The sequence below is a fragment of the Helicoverpa zea genome, chromosome 18 (assembly GCF_022581195.2).
Source record: "Helicoverpa zea isolate HzStark_Cry1AcR chromosome 18, ilHelZeax1.1, whole genome shotgun sequence".
Taxonomy (NCBI): domain Eukaryota; kingdom Metazoa; phylum Arthropoda; class Insecta; order Lepidoptera; family Noctuidae; genus Helicoverpa; species Helicoverpa zea.
The window spans coordinates 7,739,299-7,758,735 of record NC_061469.1 but is presented as its reverse complement, the minus strand read 5'-3'; the positions used below and the strand labels follow the sequence as shown (position 1 = coordinate 7,758,735).

At 37.0% G+C, this 19,437-nt stretch overlaps 2 protein-coding genes across 3 annotated transcripts; both read left to right on the top strand.

Moving 5' to 3' along the window:
* The first annotated feature begins 59 nt into the window (after window positions 1–59).
* Window positions 60–10,696, top strand: LOC124638967 (protein brunelleschi). 2 transcript variants are annotated; one of them, XR_006985424.1, is made up of 19 exons: window positions 60–425; window positions 624–714; window positions 1,642–1,866; window positions 2,186–2,484; window positions 2,719–2,889; window positions 2,978–3,613; window positions 3,797–3,961; window positions 4,325–4,485; window positions 4,839–5,076; window positions 5,419–5,912; window positions 6,117–6,424; window positions 6,523–6,604; window positions 6,679–6,803; window positions 7,080–7,252; window positions 8,731–8,928; window positions 9,231–9,438; window positions 9,717–10,276; window positions 10,312–10,329; window positions 10,479–10,696. XR_006985424.1 is itself a non-coding variant. In XM_047176150.1 (17 exons), the coding sequence occupies exons 1-17, from the start codon at window positions 236–238 to the stop codon at window positions 9,949–9,951; spliced, it is 3,999 nt and encodes a 1,332-aa protein (XP_047032106.1). In that variant the 5' UTR covers window positions 60–235; the 3' UTR covers window positions 9,952–10,329. The 2 variants fall into 2 exon arrangements, 1 of the variants encoding a protein (XP_047032106.1); XM_047176150.1 differs by lacking the exon at window positions 10,479–10,696 and having other exon boundaries at window positions 9,717–10,329.
* Window positions 10,697–11,251: 555 nt separating this feature from the next.
* Window positions 11,252–12,783, top strand: LOC124639136. Its single transcript, XM_047176371.1, has 4 exons — window positions 11,252–11,475; window positions 11,591–11,795; window positions 11,932–12,102; window positions 12,478–12,783. The coding sequence occupies exons 1-4, from the start codon at window positions 11,387–11,389 to the stop codon at window positions 12,781–12,783; spliced, it is 771 nt and encodes a 256-aa protein (XP_047032327.1). The 5' UTR covers window positions 11,252–11,386.
* The last annotated feature ends 6,654 nt before the right edge of the window (window positions 12,784–19,437 follow it).

Here is a 19,437-nt window from a genome sequence, read left to right as displayed (position 1 = left end):
AGTACAAATATTGACATTGTCTGTCAGATTTTTTTGTCAGTCAATCAGTCAATGTCAAATACGCCTCCCGTTTAGGAAAGTCGCGACGTAAACAAATTAAAAAATTCAACAGAATAATAAATAATTCGTGATAATAAACACAGATTATAGTGGATCATTTTGTTTATCGGCGATGGATAGTGCATTTGTAGTAAGACCACTTAAATATCGTGATTGATAAGCAAATGAGATATCAATGCGCTCTTCGGTGAGCTACATTCTGTCTCACGCGCCAGGCGAGTCGGTGATGTCGCACCCTGACTACTCGCAGCATGCCCAGCACCATGCGTGCCTGCTGGTGCTCGTCAAAGGCATCGGCGGCATGCTCAAGAACTTCAACAAGCTCTGGGAGAGAATACAAAGGGTCAATAATATTAAAGTAACTGGTAAGCATCTAACGGCATTTAAGCCCGTTTGTAATACACCAATTAATTTGTATCACTTACTGTCTGAAAGTAAGAATACTAATAAAGACTTGCAATTGAGAAATTCACGCCATTACTCATTGGCTGTCATAAATTCTCAGAGTAATTAAATTGTCTTTGATGTAATACAAAGTATTCATATAAATCATTTGATTGTAGATTCTACTGGCCAAGTAAGAGATATATGGGTGAGATATGTCCGTGACTACCCAGTGGAAAACAATGATTGGGGTGACTTTCAAACTCACAGGTAATTATCATTTCACCCTTTTTTACAAACTTCTGATACATTTAAAGCACAATTTTATTGATTTTCTATTGCGTTTACTCTGTGAATTGTTATTTTATCATTATTTTATTGTAACTTAATCTATCTAAAGTGAAAAAAGGAATTTCAAAACCTTATAATAAAGAATCCTAATAAAAAGAAACTGCTACCACTAACACTAACACAAAAGGTGTTAATAAATTTCCTACTTTATACTCAAAAAAACAGCCAATTAGGTAACCAATTTCACCAATTGGTGTTGGGCAAATTGCTGGTAACAGCTATAAATATTAATGTCTTAATTTGCTAATGAGCTTACACTGTTTGTAAACATTATGAAATTAATATGCTTAATTAGGAAATAATAAAAATGATTTATTAGCTGTTACATGAACTTACATTTAATTTATTGTGTAGAATAATAAAATCTGTATTTCCTGGATTTAAAACTTTTTTGTATAATTAATAACCAACCTTATAAGGCAGAAAAAACCACAATTATGAAATCAAAATAAAGTTTCATGTGACCTACTTACTGAATGATAATTATCATTCATTCGCCCTACTCTAGCTACTAACGCCTCAGGTCAATAGCCATTGCCAAATCATGATTATACATACACCAGGACTTCATGCTACCAATATACCAATTTAAATAAAATCGATTTTCAACTTTATCTCCAATGGTGTAAAGTTCAGTGTTGATTGGGAAAATTTTATAGATTTGATTAGCTTGATGTGCTAGTGTCTACATAAGACAGTTTTTATTGAATGAAATAAAATAACAGGAAGGAAGTTTTTCTACACACTAATGCCGCTTTAATTACCAGTAGTAATTAAAAGTAATTATAGTTATAATTGTCAGTTTTATTCCCAGCCGCTACTTAAATTTTTACTTCCACTTTTCAGGCGATTGCTAGGCCTCATAACACTGAGTAAATTCACCAACCAAGTGGAGTTGAATGAAGTATGCAGGGTCCATGAGTCTCTCAAAGTGAAGTACTCTAACACCCTGTTTGACTCCCGTGCCTTCATGTTTGGGCCGGTCAGCAATATGAAGAAACCGGAACAAGAACCTGAGACTTACAGTTACTATGAAGAGGAAAGGCCTCTGAAAGATGGGATGAGTGATAGGTGAGGTATTTTGTAAAAATACAGCAGAGATTATTCTCCATAAAGTCAATCTCTGCTACCAACCATTTTGTATTAATATACAATTGATTTACACCATCATTTGGAAAATTACAGCTATTATTCTCTAATACCTTCATACTATTATTAAGATAAATAATAATAATTAAGTAGTCATACATCAACCATAAAATATACTTTTATTTTGACAATGACTCACATTACATCAAATCTAGTTAAGCCATATAGTGTGTTTATAAAACTACCTAATAGACTTAGATGGAACATTTTTAAAATAGTCAACATTTTTTGTCCATTACAGAGCATCCATACCCAGTGAACAAGCAGACAGCCTATCCTCTTTAGAAAGCTTTCCTCAATCCACTTCCTCGAACTCCTCATATCCTCTGCAAGAAGAAAACTTCACAATTCCCTCAAACTTCAAGACTCATGCCATGTTCCATGGTGAGAATGACCCAGTGCCAGACCTGGAACAGAATGTGGCTGATCTCATCAACTCACTGTTCTGGGTTGTGGAGTCCAAGAGGTTGGAAAGGTCTAAGGAGAAATTGGAAAAAGTGTCGTTATTGTTAGCGCCTTTTGAGAAGAAGGATTTTGTTGGTGAGCAATTTATCATGTTCACTATTCTAATATTTATAATAGTCTAACTTAAATATAGGTATAAAATGCTTTTTCAGTTCTAATACAATTTTGTCGCTTTTCTACTATGTCAAATGGACTATAATATCAGTAAAAAAAGATTACTATAATATATAATTTCTTTTACGAAACTATTGTATGTACTGACAAATAAACTATTTACTTTATTTTATTTCTTCTAATTTATAACTCCAGGTCTCGACATGGAGTCCCGTAACAACAAGAAGCGTTGCATGGGCCGCGTCACCAAGAACCTGGCAGATCTGACGTTGCAGGCCGGCTTGGTGGCTGAAAGTCTGTGCCTGTACAACTCCTCCGCTGAACTATTGAAGACTGACTGGCTTTGGTTGGCCGCAGCTAAAGAAGGTAAATACAAAAACATTTTTTTTTCGAAAACATTCCATCAACCTGTTAGTAAACTTACGTTAATTTATTTTATCTTCGCTTGTTTCAGGCCTCTGTACCGCCTCAGCAATACTCCTATACCCAAACCTCCGCAATCCCACCCCTCTACACAGAAACGCGAGTCTCCAAGAAAACTCGCCTAACAAGGCAAAACAGCTATCCTTATTCCAACCAACGTCAGACGCCTTCAGAAAGTTAAAACTCACTTCGTCTCCACTACGTACATCGAAAACTTCTAGTCCAGTCAATCCACCCAGTGAACTAACCCCTACTTCATCTGACAGTGTCGAAACTTCTTCTCGACAGTCAGAAACTGACAATGCAGACTCCGAATCTCTTGCGTCTTCAAGCGATATTGAGTACCAAAGCCACAAGTCGTTCTTAGGTCCTGATCTCCCTTCTATTCCTCGACAACCCCCTTCTCAGATCAACAATCAATATTTGCTGAATGGTGAAGAAATTGCGGAAAGGTACCGCGAAGCTATAATGGACTACAGTAAATATAAGAATGCTGGTGTAATTGAGACTGAAGCATGTTTTAAGGCAGCCCGCATTGCTGTGGAGCAAGCCAATAGTTTGCACGCGTCCAGTTTTCTGCAAAACGTCATATTTATTAACTTGACTTTGAGTGAACAAGAGAAGATACAGCGGTTCGAAACTCTGGCGGAACTTTATAAAGAGATTGGTGAGTGATTACAGCATAGCAAAATTCCATCCTTAACAGTACAATTCAAAACATGAAATAAAACTGCTTTTCTTTGTGCAACTAGGAGCAAAAAAATCCTGTTTGACGTAAAGTTTCCTCTTAAAACAGCTAAGCTATATGGAGGAACAATTATTCAAATATTATTATTATTTCCTTCTTCAGGCTTTCACCGTAAGGCGGGTTTCTGCCAGCGCTTAGCCGCGACCCGCCAAGTCAGCCCGAACAACCCGAGCCCAGACTGGCAGAAGTGTTATTACCTGATGCTGCACAGCTTCCCAGGGTATAAGCTTAGCTTGGATCCTAACTATGTTATACAGTATCAAGTTGGTGAGTTGATTTTTGTTCTTATTTAGTTCCCTTTGAGTAGGAAATCCCCCCCCCACCCCCCCTATCCAAACCTTTCATCAAGACGACCTATTTAAAAAAGTAAACGACATTCAAAGTGATTTATGAATAGAGTTCAAACTTTTTTCCCCCTCAGTTTTACTTCGGCGTAGTCTTATAGTGTTGTATATTCTCGTAGTTATATAAAATGTATTCTTACATCTTGAAATTACGCTAAGTAGTGGCTTTCATTTGAAGAACAAATGTTTTTATTTGCGACATAACTTTAATCTCCTAAAACCCTTAAAACTATAACTAGGTACAGAACAAAAACAAAATAATCAATATCAATTTCGTCGAACCAAGGTTGGCCGGCCCTTCAAATCCAGTTGCTCCAAGAGTTGGTAGTGGCCTCCCGTCGCATGGGGCACCCGGCGCTGGCCACCAGACACATGACCTTCCTACTGCAGACCATGTGGCCTCATCTCAGTAGGCAGGAGCATCGGGAACTCGCTATACAGTTGCAGGTAACATTAAGGCTAGCTAAATAGGAATTGTATATTACTTGTATGGGGCTAATGTCAAAATTACATCCATGTAAACAAATCAACTAATTGATAGTATATTGGGAAAGGCCGTTAAAGTGTTAAGTGAGAACGAAAAGAACACTCATGGCTTCTGCTTTGAAGGAATTTCTTAATATAATCCAATCTTCGCATATTTTAGTCACCTTCAAAATGTTTGCCCTAATTTTGCCATTTTACATTATTTTCCTGGAGGTCAGGGATAGTACTGAGAAAATATTTTGAATTCATTGCCAAACCCTCATCTACCAATTTTTACACGTACAAAATGATTCAAAATACACTTCAATTCTCAGGCGTTATCAGCCCAATGCGAAGGTGGTCCAGTCCCCCTAGTGCTGGAGACAGGGGAGGTGATTCCCCCCGCGAACCTGACGCACGTGCCGCAATGCTCGTGGTTCAGCGCGAGGCCGCTCCCGCCGGCGCGGGCGCCGCACCTGAGGCAGGCCAAGCCAACACACGGACCCTTCATATTTACGCCTATACACTTTGGCAGTTTGGAAAGGAATGCGAAGAAGGATGAGGGGAAAATGGGTAAGAGTTGTGTTACTTTTTTTATGTGTGCAATCGTACTGTGATACTCAATTCTTTGTTAGCATTCCATATATCGTAAAGACGGTTTATATACTATGATGTAGAAACAAAATGGACCCTATAAGCTATAAGCACAGCTAGGGCATAAGATATTTATATCGTGATTGCAAATGATATAACGCTCGCTTGTTCTTTAAAGATTGCTTGATTTGAAATGAATAATCATCCATCTTCACAGATACTAGACAATCTCGTAAGGCCTAGTTTAGTAAGAAATAGGACATAATTCTATTTATTTTCAGTGTCCTATTGAATAAATTAATATTTCACTTTATTTTCCAGAATACCTCTGGGTAGAAGACGACATATGCGAAGTCCAAATGAAGCTAACAAATCCTCTACCATTCGAACTGAAAGTATCAAACATGAGGCTTCTAACATCAGGCGTAGTATTCGAGTCCCTCCCCGAAACTATTATCCTTCCCCCCGACTCGCCCACAACTGTCAACCTTCACGGAACACCAAAAGAAGTGGGCGAGTTACAAATACTTGGATATTCAACCCATACCCTAGGTGTAAAGTCTAATTGTCGCCTAAAAAATATGCCTACTCCGCATAAATTCCCCGCTTCGTATACCATTGAGGTGATACCAAGTCTACCTACAATAACTATTGAAACGATTGTAACCCCCTCTGGTAATTCTAGCGGGTTGAATATAGAAAATGTTGGCAGCACCACGAATATATCCCTGTTTAATGGTGAAAGTACGGACTGTTCGATCAATATTACGAATACTAGTAACGTGCCGATTGAACATCTTGAGTTAGCTATACAGGTAAGAACTTCGATTTTTCTCTTATTATATTTCACTAACATAGTTAGAGATTAAGATTGCTGGCTGTTACTCAGTCACGGTGAACGATTAAAATGTAATATTTAACACAACAAAACTATTTATTGCGTCAGAGCCTTACCTATAATAAATATTTATCGAATACTTTTCAGTTATATTATTTAACCCTCAAATATTTTCTTCCAGTCAAACATGGACAGCCAGCTCCAATCAAAAGTGTTCCAATATTCAAACGAGGACATACAGTCTCTCCTACCCATCGCGCCAAACGCCACAGCTACAATAGCCATTAAATTGTACGGCGAGGCAGATTTCCTCGACCTGGGGGGAGTTGGAGGGGAGAATTTGTTCCCCAATAGCTTGAACTCGAATTACCCCTCAAGGGTGGGGTCGCCGGTACCAAATGCTCAGACTTCATTGCCCACACAAAGCTCTAATCCGCACACGTCTTTGAGTAGTGGCCTTATACCCAATAGGACTTCTGGAAGTTTCAGGTAACTTATGTTAATGGAAATTAGTCTTGTGTGATATAAAATTGTTTTTACTTTGACCAGGTTTTCATGTTTTGAGTCTATGTTATATTGTGTTTTAGATCAACAAACTCACATACAACGAGTTGGTCGGCACCCATTTCTGTTATGTCACCTTCTAGAGGACGCCAAATAGAAACTCAGGTATTTTGTTGTTAACTTTATTTATTCAATTATAATAAAAAATGAACCGTATTGATTAATTGTCATTTTTTCAGTTAATAATCAGGTATTCAGGCGGTGAAGGCAAAGATATGCATTGCCGTCAATCAACGCTTCAGATCAATTTGGAACTGCTGCCGAGCGTTTCTATAACTCACTGGGACGTTTTGCCAGCAGAAATGTAAGTAAAACATATATGTAATTTAATCAAGCTAATCAAGCAACATATTTTATTATGTAATGCTTTGTTACGTCCCTAGTGTCAACAATATATGTGCATTTATTTTTTGGCAACACCAGATAAAGTGTCAACTATTTTAGTCAGTGTTACCATTAAAAAACGTCATAAACTACCATTTCAGGATAAAATTTCAACGTTTTTCTTCGGCAGTTTTTATTCCGATTCTTTTGCTAACAAAAAATACTTGATTATTATTTTTCTTATATGTAAAACCAGCCCATCCCAACTGTACCTGGTGCTGGACGTGACAAACCTGACATCAGAGGAGATGGACTTCCACTACGCGCCGAGTAAACACATCCTCATTGAGAGCAAGGAGTCCTGTCGTGTGCCCGTACCCTTAGACCGCTGTCCTTTTAATACTACGCCTAGCAAGACGACTGATGAAGGTAATTTTTAACCCCCGACGCAAAAACGACGGGGTGTTATAAGTTTGACGTGTCTGTGTGTGTGTGTGTGTGTGTGTGTGTGTGTGTGTGTGTGTGTGTGTGTGTATGTGGCATCGTAGCTCCCAAACGGATGATCCGATTGTAATGCGGTTTTTTTTGTTTAAAAGGTATGTCAGTCGGGAGTGTTCTTAGCTATGTTTGGTGGAAATCGGTTCAGGTCTTCAAGGTCATCAGCTCGTTTGCTAGATGTGATAGGAATGTTACACGATCAGTTTACTTGCAAGTATATGTGGGATCTGAAATTTGAAACACTAATATCTTTTGGAACCACTGAGCTGGTCTGCTGTTAGGGCACGAAGGTAGGAGACGTAACCCTGAACTGCCTTTTAGTAAACCCATCGAGTTTGGGCTCGTTGAATTTGTCTTGACAAGTTCTCTTCATGTTTCTGATTGACGAGAACCTGATGCTGGAAATGGGATGTGGCGGATGAAACCCTGAAATGCCGGAATGAAACGGATAAACCGATTTATATTTTTGCTGAAAATCTAGAATGTCCAAATGTTTCTCAATCTGTGCAATTCTCCCAGAGCCAGTTTGTCATGAGGATTGTTAAACAGCTTCCTTTGGCCAAGATCGCATATAGCGACCCCATCTTAAGATAAAATAAATTAAATGAAAGAAGGAAAAATTAAGGAGCTCCTTTAAAAAGCATGAAATAAAATTAAATTATAAATTTAAAAAAAACCCCCGACCCAAAAAAGTACGCAATAATTATGACAAAAGGTTAAAAACGCTAAACCCTATAAAAAGCAAAAAATAACTTTTAACACTACGTAAACTAAATTTTGACGTGTCGGGGGACCGCTTTTTACCTTCATAAATACTTACATAAATCAAATGATACCTACCTAATTACAACATTCGTTATAAAAAAAAAAAAAACACGTATCTAAAGTAATGAATTAGAGCGGTCCCCCGACACGAAAAAATTTAGTTTACGTAGTGTTAAAAGTTATTTTTTGCTTTTTATAGGGTTTAGCGTTTTTAACCTTTTGTCATAATTATTGCGTACTTTTTTGGGTCGGGGTTTTTTTTTAATTTATAATTTATAATTAAAACATACTGAGTATAGACGTTTTATCTCATAAAAGCAGAGGAGCTATGCTTGTATGTGTAATGAGAAGGGAATGTCCCTATTCTGATTTAGGTCGTGTAATCAAATAATAAATAAATAAAAATAAACATGTTTATCGTCTTTGTATGACTCGGCGTCTCGGCTATTACTGAGCGCTCTTGTAAAATTATGTGTAGAGAGATGAGAGACGGCTACGAAAGGGCATGAACCTGTCAGAAATGAAGACACGCTTCCTTCTTATTTCATTGTTATTTTTAACTTCTATATGTATAAGAAACATATACTTTTCCTTTATTACCTTAACATTGACCAATACCGTCTAACTTTTACTCACGTCCACAGATCTCGTAGAATCCAAATCAACGAACACAGGCACATCAACAAACAGCTTGGAGCTGATGTGTTCGGAGCACATCACGAACAACACAGCACTGCGCTGGCATCTCATGCAGTCTGACACTCAGGGCAAAGCCTCCGTGAAGGGCATCACCTTGTCGCAAGCCATGATGGACATTGTCCGGATGTCGCCTTTGAATTGGGGTAATTATGCCTAATAAATATAAACTTTAAGGTCTGTAGTTCCTCAAATATGGTACGACATAACTAATCTATTCGCATCTAAATTCCTTTTCGGATATCCAGCTGCAATGGTCTCAAAATGAAAAAAAAAATACAATCAACGTTGAACCCTATACTCTAAAAATGAAGTTCAAAATCGATTAATGATTGTAGCAGCTTTCATTTATGCCGTCTTTACCATAAAAGCCTGCAACCAGATTTACTTTGTCCACATCATCAACTTCTGTCTTTATTAATATTCTTCTAACTTGTATCCTCAACAGAAGTAAGCGTAAACAGCCAATGTATAAAGCCGCAAGAGGAATACAACTGCACAGCCGGCGAGTGTCTGTCCCTCGGCGTGGCTGTGTGGAACCATCTGTCGCGACCTTTGCACAAGCTCTGTCTATCAGTGCAGTTCTACCAGGATTATAACAATGGAGTGCTCAGCTACAAGCTTGACAACCGCGTCGCTACCGCTGGGAATAATAAGTATGTATACTGTATTGTGACGTCACATACCGTCCTGTGGATGGTCTTTTCTCTTCTAGTAAAACCTGCCCAACTGTGTTAACGTTGCCTGTACGAATGTGTAAATAATTTCTACCTGAGAATTTTGAGGCAAAATATGAGTATTGGATAAAATTTTAAGATGTTCTTGCTTTTTAGACATTATACCGCAATATCCGTAATACATAATGTATCAAGTCACGCAAGCCCGATAAGGTCACTAACAGCCTTATAACAAAACATCAACTTACCATTTCCAGAGTGGTACTCACAACGTTACCAGAATCAGCGAAAGCATACCACGAATGCACCGTGGTGTTCTTAACCCCTGGTGAATACAAGATCGACATCCAGTGCTCCACAACAGAACCTATATTAGACGAAGTTTCCCTCATAAAGGAAACTGATCACCCATCCATTATACAGCCGTGTGCCGGCGAAGTTAGTCACATTTGGCGGTTCATACCACCCGTAGCTATAAGCGTTACTGATTAAATATAACAGTTATTATTTATTGGACGTAGTTACGGACGTAGGAAATATTGAATATTAAACCCGACTGCACCACTGCGCTAAATTGTAGTTGTACAATAAAACATAGTGAAGTACATTTATTAAAAACTTATTTAATGCAGAGTATTATGTTTTGCTATATATTAGCGACAGTTGTGCAATCCGGACTGCTTAAACTAAATTGTAATAGGTACATACATGCTAGACTTTTTTTTAATAAATCGTGCTAATTTACGAAAGCTTTTTCAAACTGAAACTGTTAGTCTAAAAAGTATTATGTAGCTTTGGTAAATAATTACATTTTGTTTGTTTGTGTAATTTCATTTCTATACAATGTTACACAAGCTAATAAATAAAGCTTTACCGTCTTACCACAAAAACTTTTAAACGTCAGTTTATGCCTTGTCTAAAAAAATGTCAAATTATGACGTTGACATACGGTTCATTTTGCAGCCAAAATTTTTTTAGACAAGTGTAAAACAGGGGTTTAAGTTTTTGTAGTAAGGCCATTAATGTTTAACATTAATTTGATCCTTGCTGTAACGGGCTTATATCTGCTGTCGCTGGATATTGCAATAAAATCATTTCTAAAGCCTAAGCAAGTCTCAAGTTAAGAGTAACAACGTCTTATAGTATCTGTTAACTCTTTAAACTTATTTATGAATGTATTACTCTCTATTTAAAAACTCATTTACTGTCAAAAAAATATATATTTTATATTATTTCATGACTCCCTTTTATTTCTATCCAACTTGTTCAAGATGTGTTTGCTGCAGTTCTCGTCAAATAAAATAACGTCATTCTCGAAGTTAGCTACTATCTATAATAGTGAAGTGATCATAATCTCATCAACACAAGCGCAACAGAGAAAATTCATAATCTTGTTACTGTGGGTGTTTGTGTGTGGAAGAAGAAAGGCAACAGTTCAGGCTGTATGATTAGCCAACACAAGAACTTTTTGCTTAAAAACAAGTTGCGAAAAAAATACGAGATCGCCATTAGAATTAAAAATAAACGAAATTATATTCTTAAATTAATATAAAGCATCGCTTTAAGTTTTAGTTAAACTGCCAGACTTGATTTTATTGATCATATTTTTATTTACAAATAGATTTTTGTTGAAGAACTCATAACACTTTACTTATTAATCATTCAATCTATTATTACCATTATAACTAATTAATGTCTTGTTTATTTTTTATTCTTCAAACATAAATAATATCAACAAGAGTTGGTAGCACTGCTGAGTTGCTATTAGAGATTGTTATGTCATGTCAGTGTCAATGTCAATTAATAATCTGTCACTTGTGTGTATTCAAGAAAGCATCGCAAATCGGTTTTTATTTTTGGTAAAACAGTGCTATTAACGATTACCTTCGAAGTTATTTGAATTAATACCGCAAGATCAACCACTGATATGCCGATGGCTGTGTCAGCGACTCATTGCGTCATTGAAAATTGCCGAACAACGATACTGAATAAACCGCCGGGAGTTTCGTTTCATTCGTAAGTTTAAATACCTACCTCACGCACTATACGAATTTGAGTACATCACTTATCATGTAAACAAAATGTAAATAATGTAATTCTGGATACCCTCTAACCCTGTATTGTTCTACAGATGCCCATCAAACAATGAAATGAGAAAACGATGGCTGAGAGTTTTAAAAAATAAGTGTACTATGCTGGACTGGTACAGGAGCCAGATATGCTCAAAACATTTCGAGTCCAAATGCTTTGATTCTAATAAAAAACTTAGAGAGAATGCTGTACCAACTGTTTTTGCGCCTGTTTTCCCAAGAATTGCACCAAAGCCTCCAGTCAAAGTAAGTCAAAAAATCAAATCATTTCAAAAATCAAGCCTCTGTGTTATTATACAATGCACATATTATTTATAAGTAGGCACTGGTCTGTTTCTAGTACTTATAATTATCTATATTATGCATTATTTTGTATGTTTAGTCACAGAATAAAAACTCGAAACTAGACACAGTAAATACACCATCAAGCAAAACAACTACCAAAGAGAAACCATCACACTCACAAAAAGATAAAAAGGAGTTGACTAATAAAAACAAAAAATCTGGGTTTATATCCCGTGTCCCTTGGAACTATGAGGCAGAGCCACAATATGTAAGTTTACAGAAATGCTCTCACTGTGTTAGCATTTACTATTAATGAGTGTGAACTATACTTTAGTCATTAATGTTACCTAATAAACATAGTTCTTAGTATGTCAACTAGTCAGTTAACCACCTTTACCTATTGTAATTTGCATCATAATTTGTGTCATTTATTCTTCCATTTTGAGCAGTTTATGTGCATTGCATGGAGCTTACAGTGTTTACATAGGCTAAAACCTAAGCAGCGTTAGGTTTTAACAACTTTAGAGCTTTATTGTGTATTTATTCTGTGATGTAGTTCATAAAATGTTATGTCATATTAAAATATGTATTCCGCATGTGTTAGGGAAAGTTGTAGTCATTTATACTTTCTATTTGTTTCCAGGGTGTGGAGCTGCCAAGATCCCGAGTAGACAGATTATTGAACAAGCTCAGTCAAGCTGAACTAACAGCTAATATAAAGATCAACATGAACAAACTGAAGGAGCCCTCTGACCTAGACCTATATGTTACTGATGACCTCAGATGTCGCCCTGAGGCGCCAAAAGAAGCAGCTCTTTGGCTCATGATTAAAAAGCAAGAAAATTTAAACAACAGGCTCATGGATCTGGTTGTTCAAACTAAGAAACATGTGGAAATCCTTCAGAATCATTCAGAGACAGCCAAGACTTCTAAACTAGAGAATGAATGAAATCGTTGGATTTTTGTACAATCTGAACCTGGCAAGTGTCATGTAACTTGTAATGATAAAGACATAAGTTCTGACGTTATTTTGTTTGGTACTGGTATCTTGTCTTTGCCTAGAAACTGTAAGGCTTTTTACAAGACGTTGCAATTCGCCGCTGTTGGCGAAACAGTTATTGGAAATGTAACCAATAAAATATCAAATTTCAACATCTTACAAGATGATTGTTGTGAGCGATCTAAGTTAAATAAAACTCTAGAACGATTACCTTACTCAAAGTTAAATAACTTAGATAATCTTGATTCTCTGCTGCAAGCCAGTATTCACTTGAACTCTTTTGAAGAAGAGATCAATAAGATAGAAAATCCATCTCATTTTCAAATGTATAGCACTCACTATTTGTCTTTTAGTTTATGCATCTCGATGTTAACCTTATTTTACATTTTATATAAGAGTCGTAAGTTACTTTGTCGTACTAATGCCCCATGTTGCATTCAAATATTTAACCAATGTCATAACACAAAAAATAACTCGGTTCCAACCTCTCAAACTGTATTTCATGGTGATACAATAGCACCCGTCAATAAGGACGAGTCAGAGTCTATAGAGGAGTTACGAGTGACGCCAACCCCTATTAAAAGGAATATTCTGTTTGGCAAGACTCATGATAATTAATTTGTAATGAATGCACATGGTTTGTAATTAAGTAATAATTTTCTTTCTTTTCATATTGTCATCTTGATTTATCTAGATTTTAATAATTGCTCTTATTAATCAATAATGTTTAATTGTTTAAATACTTTTATTGTTAACTCTAATCTGGATTTCCTTGCATCCTAAATAATGATAAATGTAGTTAATAATTATTATTTTTTAGTAACTTTTCTATCCTTAACAGTTGTATTGATGTCTTTTGAAATTAGTTGTTATTTTTGGTGTTTTAAATATGTTTCTTTTGTTTATTGTAATGTCCGACGTAAATCCACTTAAGCATACGCGATTTAGCATACATCAATCCTGACATCTCTCATCACTTTGAGATGTGATGATCGATCTTAACGGGGGGGTTGTTATATCGAAATAACCCCTGTTACCAATATAAAATTAAATTGCTGAGTTTCCCATTGCATTGACGTCAATGCAATAGGAAACCGATGTTATTTTAATTAGCGATAATAATATTTCTTCAGTTTTGGATTGGACTTCCGTCGGGTAACTTTCTTTCTATTTTCTTGTGATTCTAATTATTTTTCAATACATTTTTTATTTTAGCCAATTAAATAGTTTTTTTTAAAAACCATTTTCCGACCCACTCCGTAACAGTTCCTAGTGCTATGATAGCATATAATTCAAATATACATAGTACCACAGGTTACTCACCCCTGGAATTGCTTTTCGGGTTCAAACCCTACTTACCCTCAAGCATCGATACTCTTGATACAAACACCTATACGGATTACATCCGAGCCCTTAATCACCGACTATACTACAGTCGTCAGAAGGCTCTCCAAAATATTCAATCCTCAAAAGAGAAATCAAAAACTTATTATGATTCTCGTACGAAACCATTGTCCTATAAAACAGGAGACATGGTATATGTCCGTTGCCATCACAAGCAAAATAAGGCCTTATCCCCTGTGTGGAAAGGCCCTTTCAAAATAATAAAACTAAATGGCAACCATTCTGTTACGCTGCTTATTAATCGTAAACACGTACGTCACCACTACGACGAAATCAAGCCGGCCGGTGACGCAACAGTAGTAACGTAATACATGAGCGTTTCATTGTTATTTCAGATCGACGCTGTCATCGCCGATCACATGCGAATACGTTTCTTCTATCGTCAGCAGTCCTGGCGTCTACTTTGATAAGCTTCTAGACATTAAGTTTACTAATAGTGATTGGAATGTTATAGCATATGTTGATATAGGTCATGTACAACCTAATTTAGATAAGGTTGAATTTTTATTTGAAAAGCTCAATGTATTCTGCAACTCGTTAGCTTCTTCTAAGATACAGTCCGACTGTATCAATTCGTTGTCCGCTCTAAAAAATCGTCATATTCTTAACGTTAGTAAGTTTTCTTCCGTATCTTATTTATTGGTCGACGAAAAACCCCATATGCGTTTTAAAAGAGGTCTCATGGACTTCGGTGGCTCTCTCCTTAAAACTATTTTTGGCACTTTGGATTCTGAAGACGCGGTGAGATTTTCGAAAGCCATAGACGAAGTACAAACTGATGAGAAACGTCTCGCTCATCTCATGAAAGATAACATTCACGTAATTAAGTCGACCATATCATATTTCAATAACACGATATCTAAGGTCAACGAAAACGAAAACCACATTTTAAGGAACATGGAAACAATCCATAAAATACTAGAAACTGTTGTGAATAGTAACAACAAGCTAGAAATTAAATCTGAATTAAGTTCCTTATTAAATTCATTAGAGTCTATTATAATGACTTTGTCTTTTGATATCGAAGATATTAACAATGCCATTCTATTCGCAAAACTCAACGTGTTGCATCCCACTGTACTCAGTCCACACCAATTGTACAGTGAGTTAGATAAGCATAGGAATAATCTTCCTAGCCATTATGAACTTCCCGTTCCTTTAACGCTACAAAATATACACAATCTTATTGACATTTCACAACTTGTGTGCTTTTTCCATTTAAATAAGGTAATTATTGTTGTCAAGATCCCTCTCGTATTACCTCAGGTGTATGACCTGTATAGGATCATTCCCCTACCTGTTCCCTACGATATGTTGAAACCAGATACCTACGTTCTTATCGAGCCAACTAGCTCATATGTAGCAATCACAGCTGATCGCATGTTTTATTCACTTATCGCAGACATAGACAAGTGCAAGTTAATAAGTGATAAGTGTTACGTGTGTGTGTTAACTAATGTGTTTTCAGCAATCGCTAACCCTACGTGTGAAACGATTCTCTTAAGTGATGTGATTAACAAACTTCCTGACATTTGTGTTACAAAACTCATTCACGGTTCAATTGATCTATTTCATAAGTTAACTTTAAATCGTTGGATTTTTGTACAATCTGAACCTGGCAAGTGTCATGTAACTTGTAATGATAAAGACATAAGTTCTGACGTTATTTTGTTTGGTACTGGTATCTTGTCTTTGCCTAGAAACTGTAAGGCTTTTTACAAGACGTTGCAATTCGCCGCTGTTGGCGAAACAGTTATTGGAAATGTAACCAATAAAATATCAAATTTCAACATCTTACAAGATGATTGTTGTGAGCGATCTAAGTTAAATAAAACTCTAGAACGATTACCTTACTCAAAGTTAAATAACTTAGATAATCTTGATTCTCTGCTGCAAGCCAGTATTCACTTGAACTCTTTTGAAGAAGAGATCAATAAGATAGAAAATCCATCTCATTTTCAAATGTATAGCACTCACTATTTGTCTTTTAGTTTATGCATCTCGATGTTAACCTTATTTTACATTTTATATAAGAGTCGTAAGTTACTTTGTCGTACTAATGCCCCATGTTGCATTCAAATATTTAACCAATGTCATAACACAAAAAATAACTCGGTTCCAACCTCTCAAACTGTATTTCATGGTGATACAATAGCACCCGTCAATAAGGACGAGTCAGAGTCTATAGAGGAGTTACGAGTGACGCCAACCCCTATTAAAAGGAATATTCTGTTTGGCAAGACTCATGATAATTAATTTGTAATGAATGCACATGGTTTGTAATTAAGTAATAATTTTCTTTCTTTTCATATTGTCATCTTGATTTATCTAGATTTTAATAATTGCTCTTATTAATCAATAATGTTTAATTGTTTAAATACTTTTATTGTTAACTCTAATCTGGATTTCCTTGCATCCTAAATAATGATAAATGTAGTTAATAATTATTATTTTTTAGTAACTTTTCTATCCTTAACAGTTGTATTGATGTCTTTTGAAATTAGTTGTTATTTTTGGTGTTTTAAATATGTTTCTTTTGTTTATTGTAATGTCCGACGTAAATCCACTTAAGCATACGCGATTTAGCATACATCAATCCTGACATCTCTCATCACTTTGAGATGTGATGATCGATCTTAACGGGGGGGTTGTTATATCGAAATAACCCCTGTTACCAATATAAAATTAAATTGCTGAGTTTCCCATTGCATTGACGTCAATGCAATAGGAAACCGATGTTATTTTAATTAGCGATAATAATATTTCTTCAGTTTTGGATTGGACTTCCGTCGGGTAACTTTCTTTCTATTTTCTTGTGATTCTAATTATTTTTCAATACATTTTTTATTTTAGCCAATTAAATAGTTTTTTTTAAAAACCATTTTCCGACCCACTCCGTAACAGTGGTGTCAGAAGTGGGATACCAGTGTTGATATCGCCGTAATCGTTCCACTGGTATTCCATAACGGGTCGTGTGTGTCCTGAAAACTGAAAAGTTATCGTGTGTGAACTTCACGTTGCCGACGAGATAATCCAGCTCCGGGGTGTCTATATTTTCTCTAAGTGAAATCACACCTCGACAAACTCAGTGCCATCTCCAAAGACGAGTCGCGACAGTAAGCCTTACGAGTGTCCTGCGTAAGCCTGCCGATCGTCCCGAATTTCCAAATTCCATCTCCCAGAGCTCAATATACGCGAGCTCTGTCACCTTGATATCGCCGCAAGGAGCCGGTGATCGCCCTTGCCGCCCTGCCACGCGGAGCTGCCGCGTGGTGCTGCCACGTGTACGCGTTGTGCACGCGCGTGTGCCGTACATCGCCACCCCGCTGTTCCTGACGTTCCTGCTGCTGCTGGCCGCGACTTATCGCGCCGCAGTCCTCCTGTTCCAGTAATCGTGCTAATTCAGTGCCAGAAAATGCGTATCGAATTCTTCGTGTTCCTGTGTCTGTGAGTAGAACATATTATTTTGCTGTTATCGCTACAATATTCTTAATTCTTATTAGGTATTTTTATTACCTAGGGTATCACATATCGTAAACCTTATTCTATCATAATTATACGTGCTACTCGTCTACCTTTATAGTTTCCTTTCAAGTTCATAATGTCTACGGAAACAGCCGAAAATTCCTCTTCTAAGAAAATGTCGTTGAGCGAACAGTTTCCCATCAAGGTGCTCTGTGATTTTATTAGCCCTTATAAGGGAGAGCGCGAAACTCTTACCGCCTTTCTCACCAACTGCCAAAATGCCTTAGATTTAGCATCACCAAGTCAAATAGTTTTATTAAATAAATATATTCTATCACGCCTTGAAGGTAAAGCTCAGATTGCGTGCTCTAATAAAATATTTTCGGATTTTAATCAGTTGAAATGTTTTCTTAAGCAAAATTTCGGTGAGAGGAAGCATTATAATCATTTGTTGCTAGACTTACAATCGTGCAGGCAAACAACAAACGAAACTGTTGCGCAATTTGCCCTGCGTGTAGAAAGCTGCCTCACCGATCTTCAATCAGAAATTTATAATTCTGAATCCCTAAAGAAGGACATATCCGGTCGCATCGCTATGACCGAAGATTTGGCATTATTTACTTTTAGTTTAGGATTAAATCCACGACTGAGTAATAATGTCAGATGTAGGAACCCAAAATCACTTAATGATGCTATCAACGTGGCTCTCGAGGAGGAAAAGATACAAAACCTCCTGTATAAAACATCTATTAAGCCTAAATGTAGGATCTGTGGTAAACCCGGGCACTCGGATGCTGAATGCCGGGAGAAACAAAAGCGCACAGGTCCACCATTTACTCCTTCGGGGCCTCAACCATCAACATCATTTTATAACTCGGGGTCTCAACTTTTCTGCAAATATTGCAAAAACAGAGGTCACGATATTACTCAATGCCGCAAAAGAAAATATAATAGTGAACGGCGTAATACGTTTAATTCCGAGAATCGCGACCGTCCAGCTGCGATGCATCATGTTACATTCGAGCCGCCGACATCGTCGGCGCCGTCACCGACACCTTATTATGTTCCTTGTGAGAACGGTGACGACCCTGAAAACTCTTTAAACTAACACCACGGATTACGAAAATGTGCCGTCGTTATCCGGATAATTTAGGCACTCGTACCTTTATAAATAAATCGCATAAAAACGATATCTCATCTCAACACGCTCTCTCGAGAGTCCCTGAATCGTTGAGTCAAAAACGTATTTCATCTCAGCATGCTCCAAAGAGAGTCCCTGTTTCGCTGAGTCATTCTACTATTTCATCTCGACACGCTCCTCCGAGAGTCCCTGTTTCGTCGAGTCCAAATTCTATTTCATCTCAGCATGCTCCAAAGAGAGTCCCTGTTTCGCTGAGTCGTTCCACTGTTTCATCTCAACACACTCTTCCAAGAGCCTCTGAATCGTTGAGTCTAAAACCAAATTCATCTCAGCACGCTCCAAAAGGAGTCCCTGTTTCGCTGAGTCAAAACTATGTCTCATCTCGACACATTCCACAGAGAACCGCTGTTTCGTCGAGTCAAAATACCATTTCATCTCAACAAGCTCCTATTAGAGCCCCTGTATCGTTGAGTCCAAAATTTCCTTCTCATAATGAGTCCGCTATGCCGCATTATCCTAAAGAGGAAATTAAAATCAATCCCGAAATTCCTGTCTACGAGGTATCTTCATACTCTAAAAAGGTGTCATTGCCT